The sequence below is a fragment of the Salvelinus sp. IW2-2015 genome, linkage group LG20 (assembly GCF_002910315.2).
Source record: "Salvelinus sp. IW2-2015 linkage group LG20, ASM291031v2, whole genome shotgun sequence".
NCBI lineage: Eukaryota > Metazoa > Chordata > Actinopteri > Salmoniformes > Salmonidae > Salvelinus > Salvelinus sp. IW2-2015.
In genome coordinates, this window is record NC_036860.1 from 8,638,996 (window position 1) to 8,656,564 (window position 17,569).

General features: G+C 41.7%; 1 protein-coding gene across 2 annotated transcripts; it reads right to left on the minus strand.

Annotated features, from left to right (window-relative positions):
• Positions 1-703: 703 nt before the first annotated feature.
• Positions 704-16,384, minus strand: LOC111981658 (E3 ubiquitin-protein ligase TRIM39). Of its 2 annotated transcripts, none has more exons than XM_024013038.2 (10): positions 16,298-16,384; positions 12,378-13,022; positions 10,371-10,466; positions 9,693-9,926; positions 9,267-9,432; positions 8,549-8,626; positions 4,051-4,077; positions 2,343-2,369; positions 1,934-2,109; positions 704-1,699 (listed from the first exon to the last, which is right to left on the minus strand). In XM_024013038.2, the coding sequence occupies exons 2-10, from the start codon at positions 13,002-13,004 to the stop codon at positions 1,334-1,336; spliced, it is 1,797 nt and encodes a 598-aa protein (XP_023868806.1). In that variant the 5' UTR covers positions 13,005-13,022; positions 16,298-16,384; the 3' UTR covers positions 704-1,333. The 2 variants fall into 2 exon arrangements, with proteins under 2 accessions (XP_023868806.1, XP_023868805.1); XM_024013037.2 differs by lacking the exon at positions 16,298-16,384 and adding an exon at positions 13,722-13,809.
• Positions 16,385-17,569: the final 1,185 nt, after the last annotated feature.

Sequence of the window (17,569 nt, forward strand, 5' to 3'; positions counted from 1 at the left end):
TTATTTAACCAGTTAAGAACAAGTTCTTATTTACAATGACGGCCTACCCAGGACGACACTGGGCCAATGGAGTCCCTAYGGGACTCTCAATCACAGCCTGGATACAGAACAGGGACTGTAGTGACACCTCTTGAACTGAGATGCAGGGCCTTATACTGCTGCGCCACTCAGGAGCCCCATGTAACAATAATGGAAAGGTTCCAATGACCAACTGTAAAACATAACTGAGACAGTCCTTTTTTCCACCCAATACATTTTTATTGTTAAAATATTTAAAAACATACATATGGGACAGGACAATAACAAGCAATATTGCCACAAAATAAATTACCAACTCATTGCTGTAAATAGCCTTACAAGCTAATAGCATCTTTCACGGCCGTCCACTTGAATTGTGTAAGGGTAGTGATTCAGCAAATGTCTATGATCATCGTCCACCATTCTCTGACAACTGTAAAACATGTACACAATGCTGCAAACAGGACAGAATTCAATTCCAGATACAGAATCAAAGTAGTTTGTGCAGCGTTTCCCCAACTCGGTCCTCGGGACCCCAAGGGGTGCACGTTTTTGKTTTTTGCCCTAGCACTACACAGCTGATTCAAATGATCAAAGCTTGATGATTAGTTGAATCAGCTGTGTAGTGCTAGGGCAAAGAACAAAACTTGCACCCCTTGGGGTCCCGAGGACCGAGTTTGGGGAAACCCTGAGTTAGTGTGAAACAACCTTGAACAATACAAGATATCCTCAACAGGACCTATCCACCAAGATAAATAAGAACCTTAGACTGAAGCCATTTTGACACAAATATTAGAAAATTGTGACAACGAAGAGGGTTAGAATACAAGTGTACCATTGTGATTTCAGATATCAATACTGATTCCTGACCATGAAGTAATTCCAAGATGCCACACAAGTGTTTTGCCCCATCACCTGCCTTTCAGTGCATTGTGAACCAGTGTGTGTGCAATGAGTCAAATGTTCAGTGGGTACTGGACAATGCCAACAGCTGAATTGGAGGTTGCAGGCAAAATGTAGAGATGAGATTTCTCTCCATCTTATTTTCACCCCAGACGACTCCATTTCTCTTTGTCCCCTCCCTCCGTCTCACATACCTCATCTCACACTCATCTTCAAGCACATTCAACCTAAAATATTTTCACCAATATGTTCATCATCCACTCAAACTTGCACTCACTTTCCCACTGACTAATCCAAGCTAACCACACTTTAATCCTCAAGCAAATTCACCCTAAAACACATTTTCACTTTCATCATTTTCTATACATGCACACACTTTCATGTCATCTCACCATTCATTCTCACTATCCTCTCACTCGGGCACGCTGCCACACTGTGTGATCATGAGAGCCAGGGGCACCTCCCTGTCCCCAGTGCCCAGTAGAGGAAACATCCTCTCAGAGAACTCGGCCACGCTGAAGCTGTACACCTCCGAGCCAGTCTTGACATTGTAGAAGGTCACCTGACCCTCCTCACAGTCCAGGTAGATGCCCACTCTGCGGAGGCGCACCGAAGTCTTAACCTTGGTGAGGGCCGGGATAGTGAGGGCACGCAGGTGGGTGCCCCCCCACCAGAGGGCGTAGTAACCACTATTAGGGCTCATGTCAAACAGCCCTTTCCTCTGGGCTGACTCCCGCACCACGCCCACCTTCCAGTCTTTATTCTCACCCACATTCACCTGAGATGAAGAGACAGAAAGAAACAAAGATAAAGTGATACCGACAAAAGTTGAATGGGGACGAGCATGCAAGGTTGAATCCTAAGTGATTTACTCTCCTAGATTGCACGACATACACTTTAACATCAAACGCCTAAATAGATTAAACCAATAAAACTGAAACGACTATTCAGTCATTTCTCCCACCCTCCAATTTCTATGAGATCCCCCAACCCTTGACCCCTGCCCTCTCACCTCCCAGTAGTGTCGCCCCGAGTTGAAGCCCTCTTTGGCCAGCACGCAAGACCAGACGTCGAAGCGTTGTGTGCTGTTCCTGTAGAACTGCAGTTTCTCTCCTCTCTTTACCTGCTTCCTGTCGTCAGAGAGGATGAGGAAGGGGTACGCCGTCACCGGGTTTAGCGTCACATCCTCTGTGAATGAGAAGGAACACAAAAAGGTCAAGGCTCTGGTGTGAATGCCACAGCCGAATAATGTTAGGAATCATGGCCAAAAAGACAGTGAGATGGTGTCTTGTGTAAAACAGACTATTTGGAGAGCTTTATTGGAAAACAGTCAATCACTACATCCAGTAATACAGTAAGAGCAATGGTAGAGATAAGACCAGGACAGGCTGGTATTTAGAATTAAGATCAGAACAACTCACCTAAATAAGACTGGATCTTCTTCAGCCCTGTATGAAAAAGTAATTACGGTGAGTCTCTTTTTCCAATACATAGAAACTACTGTTGGTTTGATTAGTTAAAGGTCCAATGCAGCCATTTTTTTATTATATCAAATAATTTCTGGGTAACAATTAAGTACCTTACTGATTTAGTGTTCCGTTAAAATTGACAAAAACAGCTTTTTAGCAAAAAACCTAATCAGGGAAGAATTTTGCTAGGACCGTCTGGGAGTGATCTGAGTGGGGAGGGGGAAACTTAAAACAAGCTGTTATTGGCAAAGAAGTTTGGAACTCTTTGTTATTGTTTATTAATCAATTTACCGCCTGGTGTTTTCACCAGGCAAGGCAAAACTCCCTCCCATGGAAACAGGTTGATTAGAAGGTCCTGTGTAGATTAATTCCAACCAGAAACTATCAGGAAATAACACTAGCTAGGTTTCCATCCAATTAGCGACAGATATTTATGCAAGTATTCTAGAATCCCCATAAAGAAAATATGCATTTCCCACCAGTGTGCTTTCACCAAACTCACTATTGCGGATAAAAATCAGTGGGTAGTTTTTTTCCAGCTTAAGTTTTCAGGTACTGAACAAAAATGTTATGTTCAATGCATTTCCATCCCATTTTCAACTCTACAGATAGTTTTGTCACAAACTGTTGCATTAAATAGCAAATGTGTCTACTCTGGTCTTGGCACGTGTGCTCTAGCCAACAGCTCACAGATACTGTACGGGTAGGCTACTCAACATGAGATTATTATGGTTAAGAGGGAGAATATTTGTATGTCAGACAGCACTCAAGCATCMCGTCACCAGAATAAGACCCTCAATATTTATTGGAAAGGAGCGTCAAAAATCACAGGGTACTGAAAGTGCACAGTGAAGCTCATAACTTCTTTCACCTGTAGCCTAATAAATTGCATGGCTTCCCTAAGACGTAGCAAGAGGACCACACACCATATCATCACRTGACTCCAAGTTTACTTCAATATGATGGTTATGTCAATATGCATTTCTTACCTAATTAATTTAACTGACACTAAAAGATCCAACCATTTCAAACAAAATTCTGGTAGCATTTTACAAATTGTCCCGAAACGTCCCGTTTCTATCACAGCTATCGTGATTATTTTCATACTGTACGACTTTACTTGGATAAAACTATGGATGAAAATGTGGCTAGTGAGCAAATTTCTTGACACTTTTACAGTGTTCGTTTCATCAGCTATTGTACAATATGATACAAAACACAGAAAAACTGAACTTTGACTGCACTGGGCCTTTAAACTATTGGTGAACCATTGTGAAGGTGGGGGAAGATGTTCTATTAGATGTGTGTGTTTAAAAATAGCATACCTTGTCAAAATATATGAAGTGAAAAAAACGACAGAATCTATTGAGGCCTACATGAAATTAGTTATTTTAAAAATTCTTCAGAAGAGGCATCGTGAATCATCAAGCACCAATCTTCTTAAAAAAAGGTATTTTAAGTATGTAAACTAGGTTTGTAAGCTTTTTCCTTTAAAACCAACTCTTGACCTTTGTCTAACATTTCCTTTGAGCTAAAACAAAGGCTCTGCAAAATATCCTCTCTCATTACCCATTACTTCATTCACATGGGTCCTAGACCTTAATCCAAAAGAAAATCTTTGGAGTGGAGTGAAGAGCTCCAAGAGTGCAGACAGACATACCTGATCCAGATTTGATCTTTTTTAGATCTGAGGGGAGAAGAAACATGAAGACATGTTGTTTAATGGAAGTATGCGTGAGTACAGAATGACTGCAGCCATTTTTATCTCAATATCAAATCATTTTTGGGTAACAATTAAGTACCGTACCTTGTTTTCAATTAAAATGGTCAAAAAATAAAACCGCTTCTTAGCAAAATGCTATTTCTCAATAAATAAATTAGCTAGGACTGTCAGAGTGGTCCAAGAGAGGGGCCTAATTAGAGGAGCTTAATGGTAGAGATGTGTCACTTTAAAACTAGCTATTATTGGCAGAGTGTAGGGCAAAATCTGGTTTCAGGAGGCCTTTTCAAAACAGCTCTTACACAAAGTGCTTTATCATAGATTTAAAAATGTCACAGTATTATTCCAACCACAGTGTGAAAATACAGTGCCTTCGTAAAGTTCAGACCCCTTGACATTGTCCACATTGTATTGATATATTTTTAGAATAAGGCTGTAACAAAAACAATTCCTCAGCAATCTACACACAATACCCCATAATGACAAAGCGAAAAAAGGTTTTAGAAATGTATGCATGTACATTAGTATTCAGACCCATTGCTAAGAAACGTTGGAATTGAGCTCAGGTGCATCCTGTTTCCATTGATCATCCTTGAGATTTTTCTATAACTTGAATGGAGTCCACCTGTCGTAAATTCAATTGATTGGACATGATTTGGAAAGGCACACACCTGTCTATATAAGGTCCCACAGTTGACAATACATGTCAGAGCAAAAACCAAGCCATGGGGTCGAAGGAATTGTCCGTAGAGCTCCGAGACAGGATTGTGTCGAGGCACAGATCTGAGGCAGGGTACATAAAAATGTCTGCAGCATTGAAGGTCCCCAAGAACACAGTGGCCTCCATCATTCTTAAATTGAAGATGTTTGGAACCTCCAAGAGTCTTCCTAGTGCTGGCCACCTGGCCAAACTGAGCAATCGGGGAGCAGGGCTTGGTCAGGGAGGTGACCTAGAATCTGATGGTCACTGACAGAACTCCAGTGTTCCTCTGGACATCTGAGAACCTTCCAGAAGGACAACCATCTCTGCAGCCCTCCACCAATCAAGTCTTTATGGTAGAGTGGCCAGACAGAAGTCACTCCTCAGTCAAAGGCACATGACAGCTCGCTTGGAGTTTGCCAAAAGGCACCCAAAGACTCTGACCATGAGAAGCAAGATTCTCTGGTCTGATGAAGCCAAGTTTGAACTCTTTGGCTTGAATGCGAAGCGTCACATCTGGAGGAAACCTGGCACCATCCCTACGGTCAAGCATGGCGGTGGCAGCATCATGCTGTGGGGGATGTTTTTTTCAGCTGGGAGACTAGTCAGGATTGAGGAAAGATGAACGGAGCAAAGTAGAGAGAGATCCTTGATGAAAACCTGCTCCAGAGCACTCAGGACCTCAGACTGGTGCGAAGGTTCACCTTCCAACAGGACAACAACCCTAAGCACACAGCCACAACAATGCAGGAGTGGCTTCGGGACAAGTCTCTGAATATCCTTGAGTGGCCTAGCCAGAGCCCAGACTTGAACCAGATCGAACAACTCTGGAGACACCTGAAAATATCTGTGCAGCGACACTTCCCAGCCAACCTGGCAGCGCTTGAGGATCTGCGGAGGAGAATGGGAGAAACTCCAAATACAGGTGTGCCAAGCTTGTAGCATCATACCCAAGGAGACTCGAGGCTGTAATCTCTGCTTAAAAGTACTGAGTAAAGGATCTGAATACGTATGTACATGTGATTTTTAAAAATATATATATTACACATTTGCAAAAATGTAACAGTGTGGAAAAAGTCAAGGGGTCTAAATACTTTGAATGCACTGCATGTACAATACCAGTCAAAAGTTTGGACACCTACTTATTCAAGGGTTTTTCTTTATTTTTACTATTTTCTACATTGTAGAATAATAGTGAAGACATCAAAACTATTAAATAACCCATTTCCTTCCTCTGGAGGCCGCCAAACTATATATGCATGGTATGATCTTCTCACATTTGAGATATTACCTCAMATGCTGGTCACAAGCAGGAACTACTATTCTGAAATCACTCTACAAACAATAAAGATTTTTGATAACAAACCAAACAGTTACCACTGTTATCATATCATTTACAAACAATTGATTTAGCCTGGATAGCTTTAAGCAGCATGTAGATGCAGAATCTTGATGACCAGGCTTGCATGGGCTTTCCAGGATTACAAGGGCAGTAACTAGAGGGGATTGCGTTGTCCCTTTGACACAGTAAAATTGGCCTTCTCTGATATAGCTACAATATACTGGAATGCAATGCCCACGGACTTGAGAAGCTGCACTGATTGTACTTTTAAATTTGAATTGAAAACATGGCTAAAATCTATCCAAACCTGTACACATGTGTTGTGGTGCCTCATATGTAAGACAACAGTTGATGATAGTTGTCGTTAGAATGATATATTATTGGATGTATTTGTATTTTGTGTTGTTTTAGTGAGTATTTGTATTGTGGCTGTGTAATTGTCCTTAGCTGCCCTGGGATGACGGGTGTAAATGAGCTTTTGGCTAACCCCGGCACATTTACATGTTGCATTATTGTAATATTGCTGATTAATGTGCATTGTCCCCTATAAATAAATATGGTTGAGAGAATGCCAAGATTGTGCAAAGCTGTCATCAAGGCAAAGGATGGCTACTTTGAAGAATCTCAAATATATTTTCATTTGTTTAACACCTTTGGTTACTACATAATTCCATGTGTTTTTTTCATAGTTTTGATGTAGAAAATAKTTTTTTTTTTAAACTAATTTGAATGAGGTGTTTCCAAACTTTTGACTGGTACTATAATATACTGTATATACAGTGGGGAGAACAAGTATTGGAGACACTGCCGATTTTGCAGGTTTTCCTACTTACAAAGGATGTAGAGGTCTGTAATTTTTATCATAGGTACACTTCAACTGTGAGAGACGGAATCTAAAACAAAAATCCAGAAAATCACATTGTATGATTTTTAAGTAATTCATTTGCATATTGCATTGACAAATAGTTGATACATCAAAAAGCAGAACTTAATATTTGGTACAGAAACCTTTGTTGCAATTACAGAGATCATACGTTTCCTATAGTTCTGACCAGGTTTGCACACACTGCAAGGATTTTGGCCCACTCCTCCATACAGACCTTCTCCAGATCCTTCAGGTTTTGGGCTGTCGCTGGGCAATACGGACTTTCAGCTCCCTCCAAAGATGTTCTATTGTTCAGGTCGGAGACTGGCTAGCCACTCCAGGACCTTCAGATGCTTCTTACGGAGCCACTCCTTAGTTGCCCTGGCTGTGGTTTTCAGGTCGTTGCCATCTGGAAGACCCAGCCACGACCATCTTCAATGCTTCTACTAGGGAAGGAGGTTGTTGGCCAAGATCTCCGATACATGCCCCAAGATCTCGCGATACATGGCCCCATCCATCCTCCCCTCAATACGGTGCAGTCGTCCTGTCCCCTTTGCAGAAAAGCATCCTCAAAGAATGATGTTCCACCTCCATGCTTCATGGTTGGGATATGTTCTTGGGTGTACTCATCCTTCTTCTTCCTCCAAACCGGCGAGTGGAGTTACACCAAAAAGCTCTATTTTTTCTCATCAGACCACATGACCTTCTCCCATTCCTCCTCTGGATCATCCAGATGGTCATTGGCAAACTTCATGGGCATGAACATGCGCTGGCTTGAGCAGGGGACCTTGCGTGCGCTGCAGGATTTTAATCCATGATGGCGTGTGTTTACTAATGGTTTTCTTTGAGACTGTGGTCCCAGCTCTCTTCAGGTCATTGACCAGGTCCTGCCGTGTAGTTCTGGGCTGATCCTCACCCCCTCGGGATCATTGATGCCCCACGAGGTGAGATCTTGCATGGAGCCCCAGACCGAGGGTGATTGACCGTCATCTGAACTTCTTCCATTTTCTAATAATTGCGCCAACAGTTGTTGCCTTCTCACCAAGCTGCTTGCCTATTGCCTGTAGCCATCCCAGCCTTGTGCAGGTCTACAATTTAACCCTGATGTCCTTACACAGCTCTCTGGTCTTGGCCATTGTGGAGAGTTGGAGTCAGTTTGATTGAGTGTGTGGACAGGTGTCTTTTATACAGGTAACGAGTTCAAACAGGGGCAGTTAATACAGCAATGAGTGGAGAACAGGAGGCTTCTTAAAGAAAAACTAACAGGTCTGTGAGAGCGAATTCTTACTGGTTGGTAGGTGATCAAATACTTATGTCATGCAATAAAATGCAAATTAATTACTTAAAAATCATACAATGTGATTTTCTGGATTTTTGTTTTAGATTCCGTCTCTCACAGTTGAAGTGTACCTATGATAAAAAATTACAGACCTCTACATGCTTTGTAAGTAGGAAAACCTGCAAAAATCGACAGTGTATCAAATACTTGTTCTCGCCACTGTATATGAGACGTAACTTAAAATTGACCCACCTCGTAGAGACCACTGACTCTTAGTGGTCCGTAGTGTCTGTACACTCATCATACTGTCGCTCTCCCGTAGGGAAGTAACTGAAACACATGCATAATGGGTTATATTAACAAACAAATAGGTTGGTCCGCAACACACAGTGCATTATACTTTCAGGCCAGGTGTGATAATAGTTATGCAGGTAGTGTTTCCTCATATGTTCGTGTTACTCCTGGTATTTTTACAACCCACTTTTGTGAAAGACTCATTCTTCACCTGACCGATGTTTCAACACAGCGATGGATGACAGAAGGTTTGAGTTCTATTGGCATGAGGTATGAGTAGGAATGGTATTTTGACTGCTTACAGATTAGAGTGACTACTTTCAGAATACCYTTCTCGATATCTTCAACTCAGTAATTTATGAGAAACTTCACCCGAAAACCACAGTAAGGGAACAACTTATGATTTCTTTACAAAATAATAATGTTGTAGAGATTTTTGGTAACGATATGATGAACATTATGTAAATGATGCAAATAATCTACAATCTATATGCAATATTAAAGCTGATCTACCCCCCCAGAAAGAAAAAAATATTAAATKAAATTACCATTATTATGAATATTTGTTAACTGTGATGTCCATTTTGAAAAGGATAATGAGGATATTAAATAATGATATGACTATGGTGATTATGAGATTGGTTAAAACGATGAAAGTGATGATGGTGCTACTCACGGGAGCTTCGGGAGCGCACCTCCCCCATGCGGATCTCATCCATACTCTTCTTCAATTCCCCCAGAGCCACCTTCACATCCCCCAGAGAGAAATGCAGCGACACATCGGCATCCAACTCCTGGGTGTCAGAGTCTGCCTGTAGGGGGGCACTCGCCTCCTCAAAACTCTGAAAGTAGGTTGAAGGCAGGCATTGACAGATATGTTCAATTGAAAGACTTACAGTTCAGAGTTGAACATCAGTGGAATGGACACTGATAATATCTCTGATAGCTTGCACTTAAGAGGCCATTGGAATGTACACGTGGCACACCAGGTGCATGTCCCATCAAAGTGCAAACCCCACCCAACTGTTACAACAGATAAGCTAAATGAAGTGCATCCACAAATGATAATAGGTGCCTCAGCTAAAACACATTCCCTCCATACCTGGAGGAAGCCAATGTGGTCCTCAGACGTTGCCTGGGCTTCCAGTCTGGATCGCCGCACCTCCAGCTGGCCAAGCTCCGCCTCCAAACGGGTCACTAGCCCCTCCCCCCGTGTTTCCACTGACGCCCGCTTCTCCTCCATCCCGCCCACCAGCTCTTCACGGATCCTGTCCACTGAGCGACTCAGCTCCCCCAGCAACTGCTCCACCTGCGACAGCTCACCCCGTGCATAGTTCTAGAAAAAACAGAAGGATTAAGTTACTCCTTGACACTGATTTAAGGTCAGTTTCTTTCTGTCCAGTTATGGTCATTATTGTGATCGCAGGTCACACAACTGAAAAATCTGCGGTTCATCAAGCCTAAAAAGTTTTTTTTATTTTTTATTATAGTTTTTTTCTGTAATGTATCATAACAGGGGTATGGCAAACATCATTTGGGTGGACTAAACAGATTGGCTAGACCTGCTAATAGCTACTGGTTGACTAAACAAACTGTCTTGACCTGCTAATAGCCACTGCAGTGGGAGTAATGGTTGTTGGTACGGTCACCTAACACTAGACAGAGTGGTAGCGTGATCTGATGAATATGAAGCCTGACACGTTGAGGGGTTTAGTGAAGGGGTCAAATAGATCTAACACAATGTTGATACAATGTCGGGGCCTGTGAATCAGCTGCCTACCCTGACGGTCTCCAGTCGGCTCTTGAGCTCATTCAGACGGAGGTGCTTCCCCTCAATCCGGTTCTGAATCTCCAGTTCCGTCTTTCCAATGAGTTTCTGTGACAGACAAAGGACAGTAAAGAGGTGGAGGATGAAAGACAGAGACCAATTATGTGAATGCAGTGTCATTGAGAGTAGATTTGGCATCATGTCAGTTCACTACTCGTCCTAACTAGACAATGCTGCTGGCCTGCTGCTGCTTAAAACAGGCGCTCTTAGGGAACACATTTAAGTAAAAATGTGCTTTGAAGTGCCAAAAAAAATACCCTAGAAAATATTTTTTTAGATGCAAATAGAAAAACATTGCCCTTGAAGTAGCCATATACATTTCAGATAACATAATGAAATACATTCATTCAAAAAATCATGCATGTTATTAATTTGCCTTGAGCCAAACCCATTATCCACAAGATTAGACCTAAATCATGTAAAATTGCTCATGTTTTTAGTCAGATGCCCGACCCATAGAGATATGAGGATTCTAGTGCCCAAAAGCCCATTATAGCACCATTGAGGACTTTAACCATAGAGTACCACAGTATGAGTCATAATACCCATAAAACCTAGCAGTCAAACAGGGAAATGGCTCCAATAGTTTCTCTCCACAATTCATTATTCCCATAGGGGATTTTCAAAACACTTTAAATAAGGACTGTGTTTTGTGTTGGCTTACCCCGGCGTGACTTTTTGATAACCGTGTTTTTTTTGTTTTTTTTATTTCACCTTTATTTAACCAGGTAGGCTAGTTGAGAACAAGTTCTCATTTGCAACTGCGACCTGGCCAAGATAAAGCAWAGCAGTGTGAACAGACAACACAGAGTTACACATGGAGTAAACAATAAACAAGTCAATGACATAGTAGGGGGGGGAAAAATGTGAATGTCTCTAGGACAAGGTGACTTTTATCAATATATTCACCACTGTGGGGATCTATTTTGAAGTAATCAACTGCATGAGACTTCCTATAGGTTAGGGAAGGATCACATGATTTCATCCGTGTCATCAGGAGGGATCAGGCAATGAATTATACTCATGAGCAAACATTCCATAACTGCAGGTGGCAGYAAATCACAAACCTTGGCTTTATACCTGTTCATACRACACATTCCAGGCCGCAGTGTGCACCCTTCCAGTTTGTTTGCTCATAGAAGTAGCAGTAGAAAATTKAGTTCTTCAAAATAGAGATGGCCTCAATGGAGCTGCCCATTTTCTCAGAAACATTTATGCGATGAGCTGTTTCTTTGTTTTCTGCTCAGAGCCAAAAGGAGGATCATATGTTATATTTAATGACTTAAAATACAGTGCAACCGGCAGCTGTCAAATTGTGATGCAGTTATTGAAGTCATTGAATGGAAATCTGTTACTAAATTTGAAAAGTTCCAGTTCCCCATCACTTTTTTTATCCTCTTGGTTCAGGATTTTACAGTTATCTGAAAGTGAACCAGATAAATAGCAAGGCACTGTTTCTATGCAGGTTGTTTACATTAGAAACGTTGGCTGCAACTTAGACAAGAACATCTCAGATAATCTTTAGAGTAAAATCTGCATTGCAAAAGGGATTTTAGTGGCTTGTTTACATAGGGGTTATCTATCTATGTCATCTGCATTGCAAGAAGCTGAGAGCCCCCAATGACCTACAAACTCGTAGCCAATACTCAGTCTTTCAAAGGTTCAAAATACAAGTTGTAATATAAAAAATAGTAACCTAAATAAAATACCTGACACTGTCCTCTCTTCATTGGCCATTGTCTGTTTTGACTGTTAGGGCACACCAACCACAGAACTAGAATTAAATTAAATTTCTTTAAAAGGCACACATCCAACCCCAGGAAACACACCACACCCTTAAGTAGCCTTCAGACCATAGCCTTGGCACAAAAGCATCTTTGAGCTGCTTGGGCCATTGAGGTTCTGAAGGGGTGTGTCCTCCAAGCGCCTGATGTGAAAGCCGCTTTGCCTTCTCCTCACCTGTTTGTTGACTCGCTCTGTCTGCACGGACACGGTGCGGTGTGTGCGGTGCTCCTCCAGCACACAGATGGCACAGATACAGATCTGGTCCGTGCGGCAGTACACCTCCAGAAGCCGGTGGTGCAGTGGGCAGGTGCGGCCGCGAAGCGCTTCCCGGGGCTCCAGGAGCTGGTGGTTGGCATAGAAGGGCGTGTTCAGGTGAGGCTGCACATGGGCCTCGCAGTAGGATGCCGTGCAGGTCAAACACGAGCTGACCGCATCTTGTTTTTTCCCTGTACACACATCACATTTGATCATCTCCTCCAGGAATGGGTTGCTGTTGGCCATGGCTCCCGGTGTCTTCACGTCCGACATGTGCAGCTTTCCTGTGCCGTAGTGAGCTTCTTTGTATTTCTCAGCAATATGGGCGAAGACTCGGTTGATGTTGAGCTGAGGCCGCTCGGGGAACTCATGCTTGCAGAGCGGGCAGGTGCAGGTGGTGCTGGAGGCCCAGTAGCCTCCGATGCAACCCTGGCAAAAGTTGTGTCCGCAGGGCGTCGACACTGGGTCGTTGAACAGGTCTAAGCAGATGGAGCAGGTCAGCTCCTGCTCCGAAAACATCTCCAGGACTCCCGCCTCAGCCATCATTTTCTCCTACCAGAAGCCCTACGGGTGAGACAACATACTAAGTCACACAAAAACATTTCTACTAGGCCCATAGGTCAACACATGTCACATATTGAACTAGGGCTATACAGGTTCGATAAACCAGATTGCCATGTTGTAGAGGCCGATGACTCATGCAACTATAACTAAGCTATCATAGTCACTGGGCTAGATGGGCCTTGTGGTTGTAGCCYTACTTGTATTGAAGGAAGTTTAAGAAATTTGCCATCACCAGTTCAATAACCAACACAGAGCACAACAACTAGCCTACTAATTATACTGCTGGTTGATGTTAACCGACAAGTACTTAGGCTTGGGATTTAGAATTTGGCCTTCCGTCTGAGGACTGCCCAAGCTGTTGTGTGTGTGGTGGTGACCCAAGTTAACATCCCTCAGGGCACTTCTCAATCAACAGCATATTATCTTGCAGAGAAGAGGTTAGGAAAAATCTCACCAACAGAAACTGCTTTGAAAATCACAGCTAGATAGTTTTAGAATGGGTCAAGGCCTATTATCCCTCACAAGGCAAACAAATGATGGTCACAAAATTACAAGGGCTGATAAACAATTCATAGTAAGGGTTGCATCACAAATAGTCACAGTAATTCCTACACAACATTTTTATCGAGCATTTTGACTACRCATTCTAAAAGATAATTAACTTGTCTAGGTGTATATTTTTTAATAAACTGAACACACCTTAACCGATACCAGAGTAGTATTTGTTGCCTGTTTTCAGACTTGTTTGTTGTAGATTAGAGATAAGAGGTGTGTCTGACAGTGGACAAACTATCACTGGTATGCACAGGTGCATTGTGGGCCACCTCCACCGGGATTGGCCTAACACCTGTTTACGATCAGTGCTGATTCACTCCAAGTGTATGCCTTTGCTCACTCCATTTAAACGTGATTCGATTCTCATATGCGGTACGTTCATATCGCATCAAAGAATAATTTCACAAATGCAGAATACACACTCACTGTACACTGTTTTAACACAGTTGCAGCAGACAGTATTTTTCAGTGACAACATGTTTGTGGCGTCCATCTTMCATTTACACACAGGTGTTCAGAGATGCAGATGGCTAATTAGCACAGGTAGTACACTCTGTTTTCCGTCTGTTTTCAGTAAGCAATCGCTGTAATGGAAATATGGCTGTGTGCGAACCCTAACCCTAAACATAATGAACGTGTCTTTCATATTAGCAAGAAATACTTTWAAAAAAGGTAAATTTACCACACACCATTTACCTTAAAAAAAAAATTGTATTTCTTGCTAATATGAAAGATATGTTCCTTATGTTTACAAAACCGAACCTCAAGCAATGCGTGTTAATTTTTKGAGCAAGCTTCTGGGCTCTTAACAAAAATCCAACGGTCAGAAGATACTATCGTCAATAGGCGCTAAAGCAGTTACTGTCTATGAATGTGGTTGTCTTAGCCATGCCTATATTTTTTTCCATGGGTGTAAAGGAACTGTACACCATGAACTCATGCAAGTCACGTACCACAGCAATACGTTTTATTGACTCCCAAAACAAACAACGGTAAACGAATAAACCGTGGGAAATGCGATGATGATGCAGAAGTCTGTCTGTTTTTTTTCAGAATGTTCTTTATTTGAGTCTATTGATATTTCTGGTCCTGCAGCATTCCATTCCATTTTCAAAAGACTCTCTCCCACTCCTATGCTGTGTGTGTGTGATTTCTCAGCAGAATTCCTACAGTGCACCTGAGAGCACAACAATAGACTGTTCTACCCCACATAGGCGTAATGGGAGCACACACATGCAAGAGAGGTTGAAATAATTATTCTGCCGTGATACTGACAGACAAACATCATCCATGCAATTTAAACTGACGTGTGAGCTCATGGCTTTTATCCAACCATGTTTTAAGAATCGAAGTCACTGAAGAATTGTCTCTGATTTCAGTGCTTCCATTATCATTTGAACACAGGTCTCTGACCACAGGYACATTTTCAGACAGACAGGCTGGCATTGAATTTCCAACATTGCCATAGTATCATTCTCCGCTTAGAGGCGGGGGTCTCCATACTTCCGATGCCTTCCAACCCAATTTAACATGCAATCTGTCAGGTTCCTCATTACGTTTTTTTTGTAGTTTGTCCCAAAAGAAGACTCCCTTGTCCAACCATTAATCTACCTGTGTGGCATGTAAGTGATTTTCCTCTCGGTGACCTGAGAAATGATCAGGACACTGTGATGTCACAGGGCTTCACATCTGAGCCAATGGAAAATAACATATCTCTGTATGCTCTGTGTAGACTATGTTCAGTTTTGTTGCGTGTGGCTTAGATTGTCTTAGACATGAGTGAATGTGGATGTCATACCATACATGCTGTCAATGTATGTGAACTCCAATGTACCATCTCCCTCAATAAAAACAACGATGGCCTCTTTGTGATGCAGTAAATTACTCTTTCAACCCTAAGACCTTTAAAATGTATTTATTTGGAAAGTGATCCGTGAATCCCAACAAATAAGTTATATAACCTCAAAAACATAGGGGCATGCTTTCAAGTTTCCCTGCCAGTCAGGTAAACAATATCCCAGGTCTTATCTACTCTAATCTACTACTAACAACTGCAGGCTGTCAAAAGGCTGATTCTTGTGTCCCATTCATGCGGCCTTCTCTGTTTGGCCCAAAGCCAATGGCTGTCCAAAGCCCAGGTTTAATTTACTGTATCCAGTCGCACCGACGTTACCATCCAAAAGGACATGACACATGCATTGTGCTACTAGATTTGATACTTTACACAATTGGTGCTAGCTTGTCAAACCTGTTCACCAACAAGTTGCGTTGAGGGTCATATGTAACCAAGTCTATGTAAATGGCTGTGAAGAATGGAAAATAAAATACAGTCAATGGTTGTCCTGTACTGAGGTCTACCTGGAAACTTCTCTGTGACTAAACCATTGTCAATCAAGGAAGAAATCTGCCAAACTTGGATGTTCACTGTTACATGTTCTGATGATAATGCCACTATTGAGTTGTGTGTGTTTAATTTTGAAACGTATCTGACCCACATCAACAGTCAACAGGCAGAAGATTGGTTGGAATGAAAACATAAGAGTATTTACAGTACTGTAACTGTACAGCAATCAATATTGCTACACAAAACACATTGTATGAGCAATTGGTGTAATTGTAATACAATACATAGGCATATTTCACATACAGATAATATTTGTAAAAAATTGCTATAGGCTACTCGTGATCCTGTTACAAGAATTGTTGACACACAAACTTACCGTATATCTTTCTTCTGCAATGGAGTTGAAAGAATGAAATAAGTTTGTGACTGTCCTACAAAGACTGTCGTACAAAGCTGCTGTCACCACTGCCAAAGAAGGTACTTCCAGCTAGTCAGGTATATGTGTGACTGTGTGTGGGTGTGTGTTGTGATGGTTGACAACAGCTTGCACAGTAGTCAGGTGAGTTAGTGAAACAACTACCGTGCCCTCAAAGTATTCACACCCCTTGATGTTTTCCACATTTCGTTGTTACAGCCTGAATTTAAAATGTATTACATTTAGATTTTGTGTCACTGATCTAACACAATACCCCATAATGTCAAAGTGGAATTCTGTTTTTAGAAATGTTTACAAATTAATAAAAATGGAAAGGTGAAATGTCATGAGTCAATAAGTATTAAACTCCTTTGTTATGGCAAGCCTAAATAACTTCAGGAGTAAACATTTGCTGAACTAGTCAGATAAGTTGCATGGACTATCTGGGTGCAATAATGGTGTTTAACACCATCTCTGTACCCCACACATRCAATTTATCTGTAAGGTCTCTCAGTTGAGCAGGGAGGTTTTCCAGTGGTTTGYGAAGAAGATGGGTAAAAAAAAACAAGATATATAATTTTCCTTTGARCACGGTGAAGTTATTAATTATACTTTGGATGGTGTATCAATACACCCAGTCACAACAAAGATAAAGGCGTCCTTCCTAACTCAGTTGACGGAGAGGAAGGAAGGATTTGACCATGAGGCCAATGGTGATTTAAAGCAGTTACAGAKTTAAATGGCTGTGATAGGARAAAACTGGAGGATGGATCAACAACATTGTGGTTACTCCACAATACTAACCTAAATGACAGAGTGAAAAGAAGGAAGCCTGTACATAATAMAAATATTCMAAAACATGTATTCTGTTTTCAATAAGGCACTAAAGTAATATTGTAAAAAAATGTGGCAAAGAAATKAACTTTATGTCCTGAATACCAAGTGTTATGTTTGGGGCAAATCCAACACAATGCATCACTGAGTCACACTCTTCATATTTTCAAGCATGGTGGTGGCTGCATCATGTTATGGGTATGCTTGTCATCGGCAGGGAGTTTTTTTTAAGGATAAAAAGAAAAAGAATAGGTCTAAGCACAGGCAAAGTCCTAAAGGAGAACCTGGTTCAGTCTGCTTTCCAACAGACACTGGGAGACAAATCCACCTTTCAGGAAGACAATAACCTGAAACGCAAGGCCAAATATACACTGAGTATACCAAACATTAGGAACATCT

Excerpts from the sequence above, each read along its gene's own strand:
- LOC111981658 (XM_024013038.2), bottom strand. The coding sequence starts at position 13,004 with ATGATGGCTGAGGCGGGAGTCCTGGAGATGTTTTCGGAGCAGGAGCTG. Across the intron at positions 9,433-9,692 it reads ACCACATTGGCTTCCTCCAG|AGTTTTGAGGAGGCGAGTGC; the intron begins GTATGGAGGGAA and ends ACCTACTTTCAG. Across the intron at positions 2,110-2,342 it reads GAAGATCCAGTCTTATTTAG|AGGATGTGACGCTAAACCCG; the intron begins GTGAGTTGTTCT and ends TCTCATTCACAG.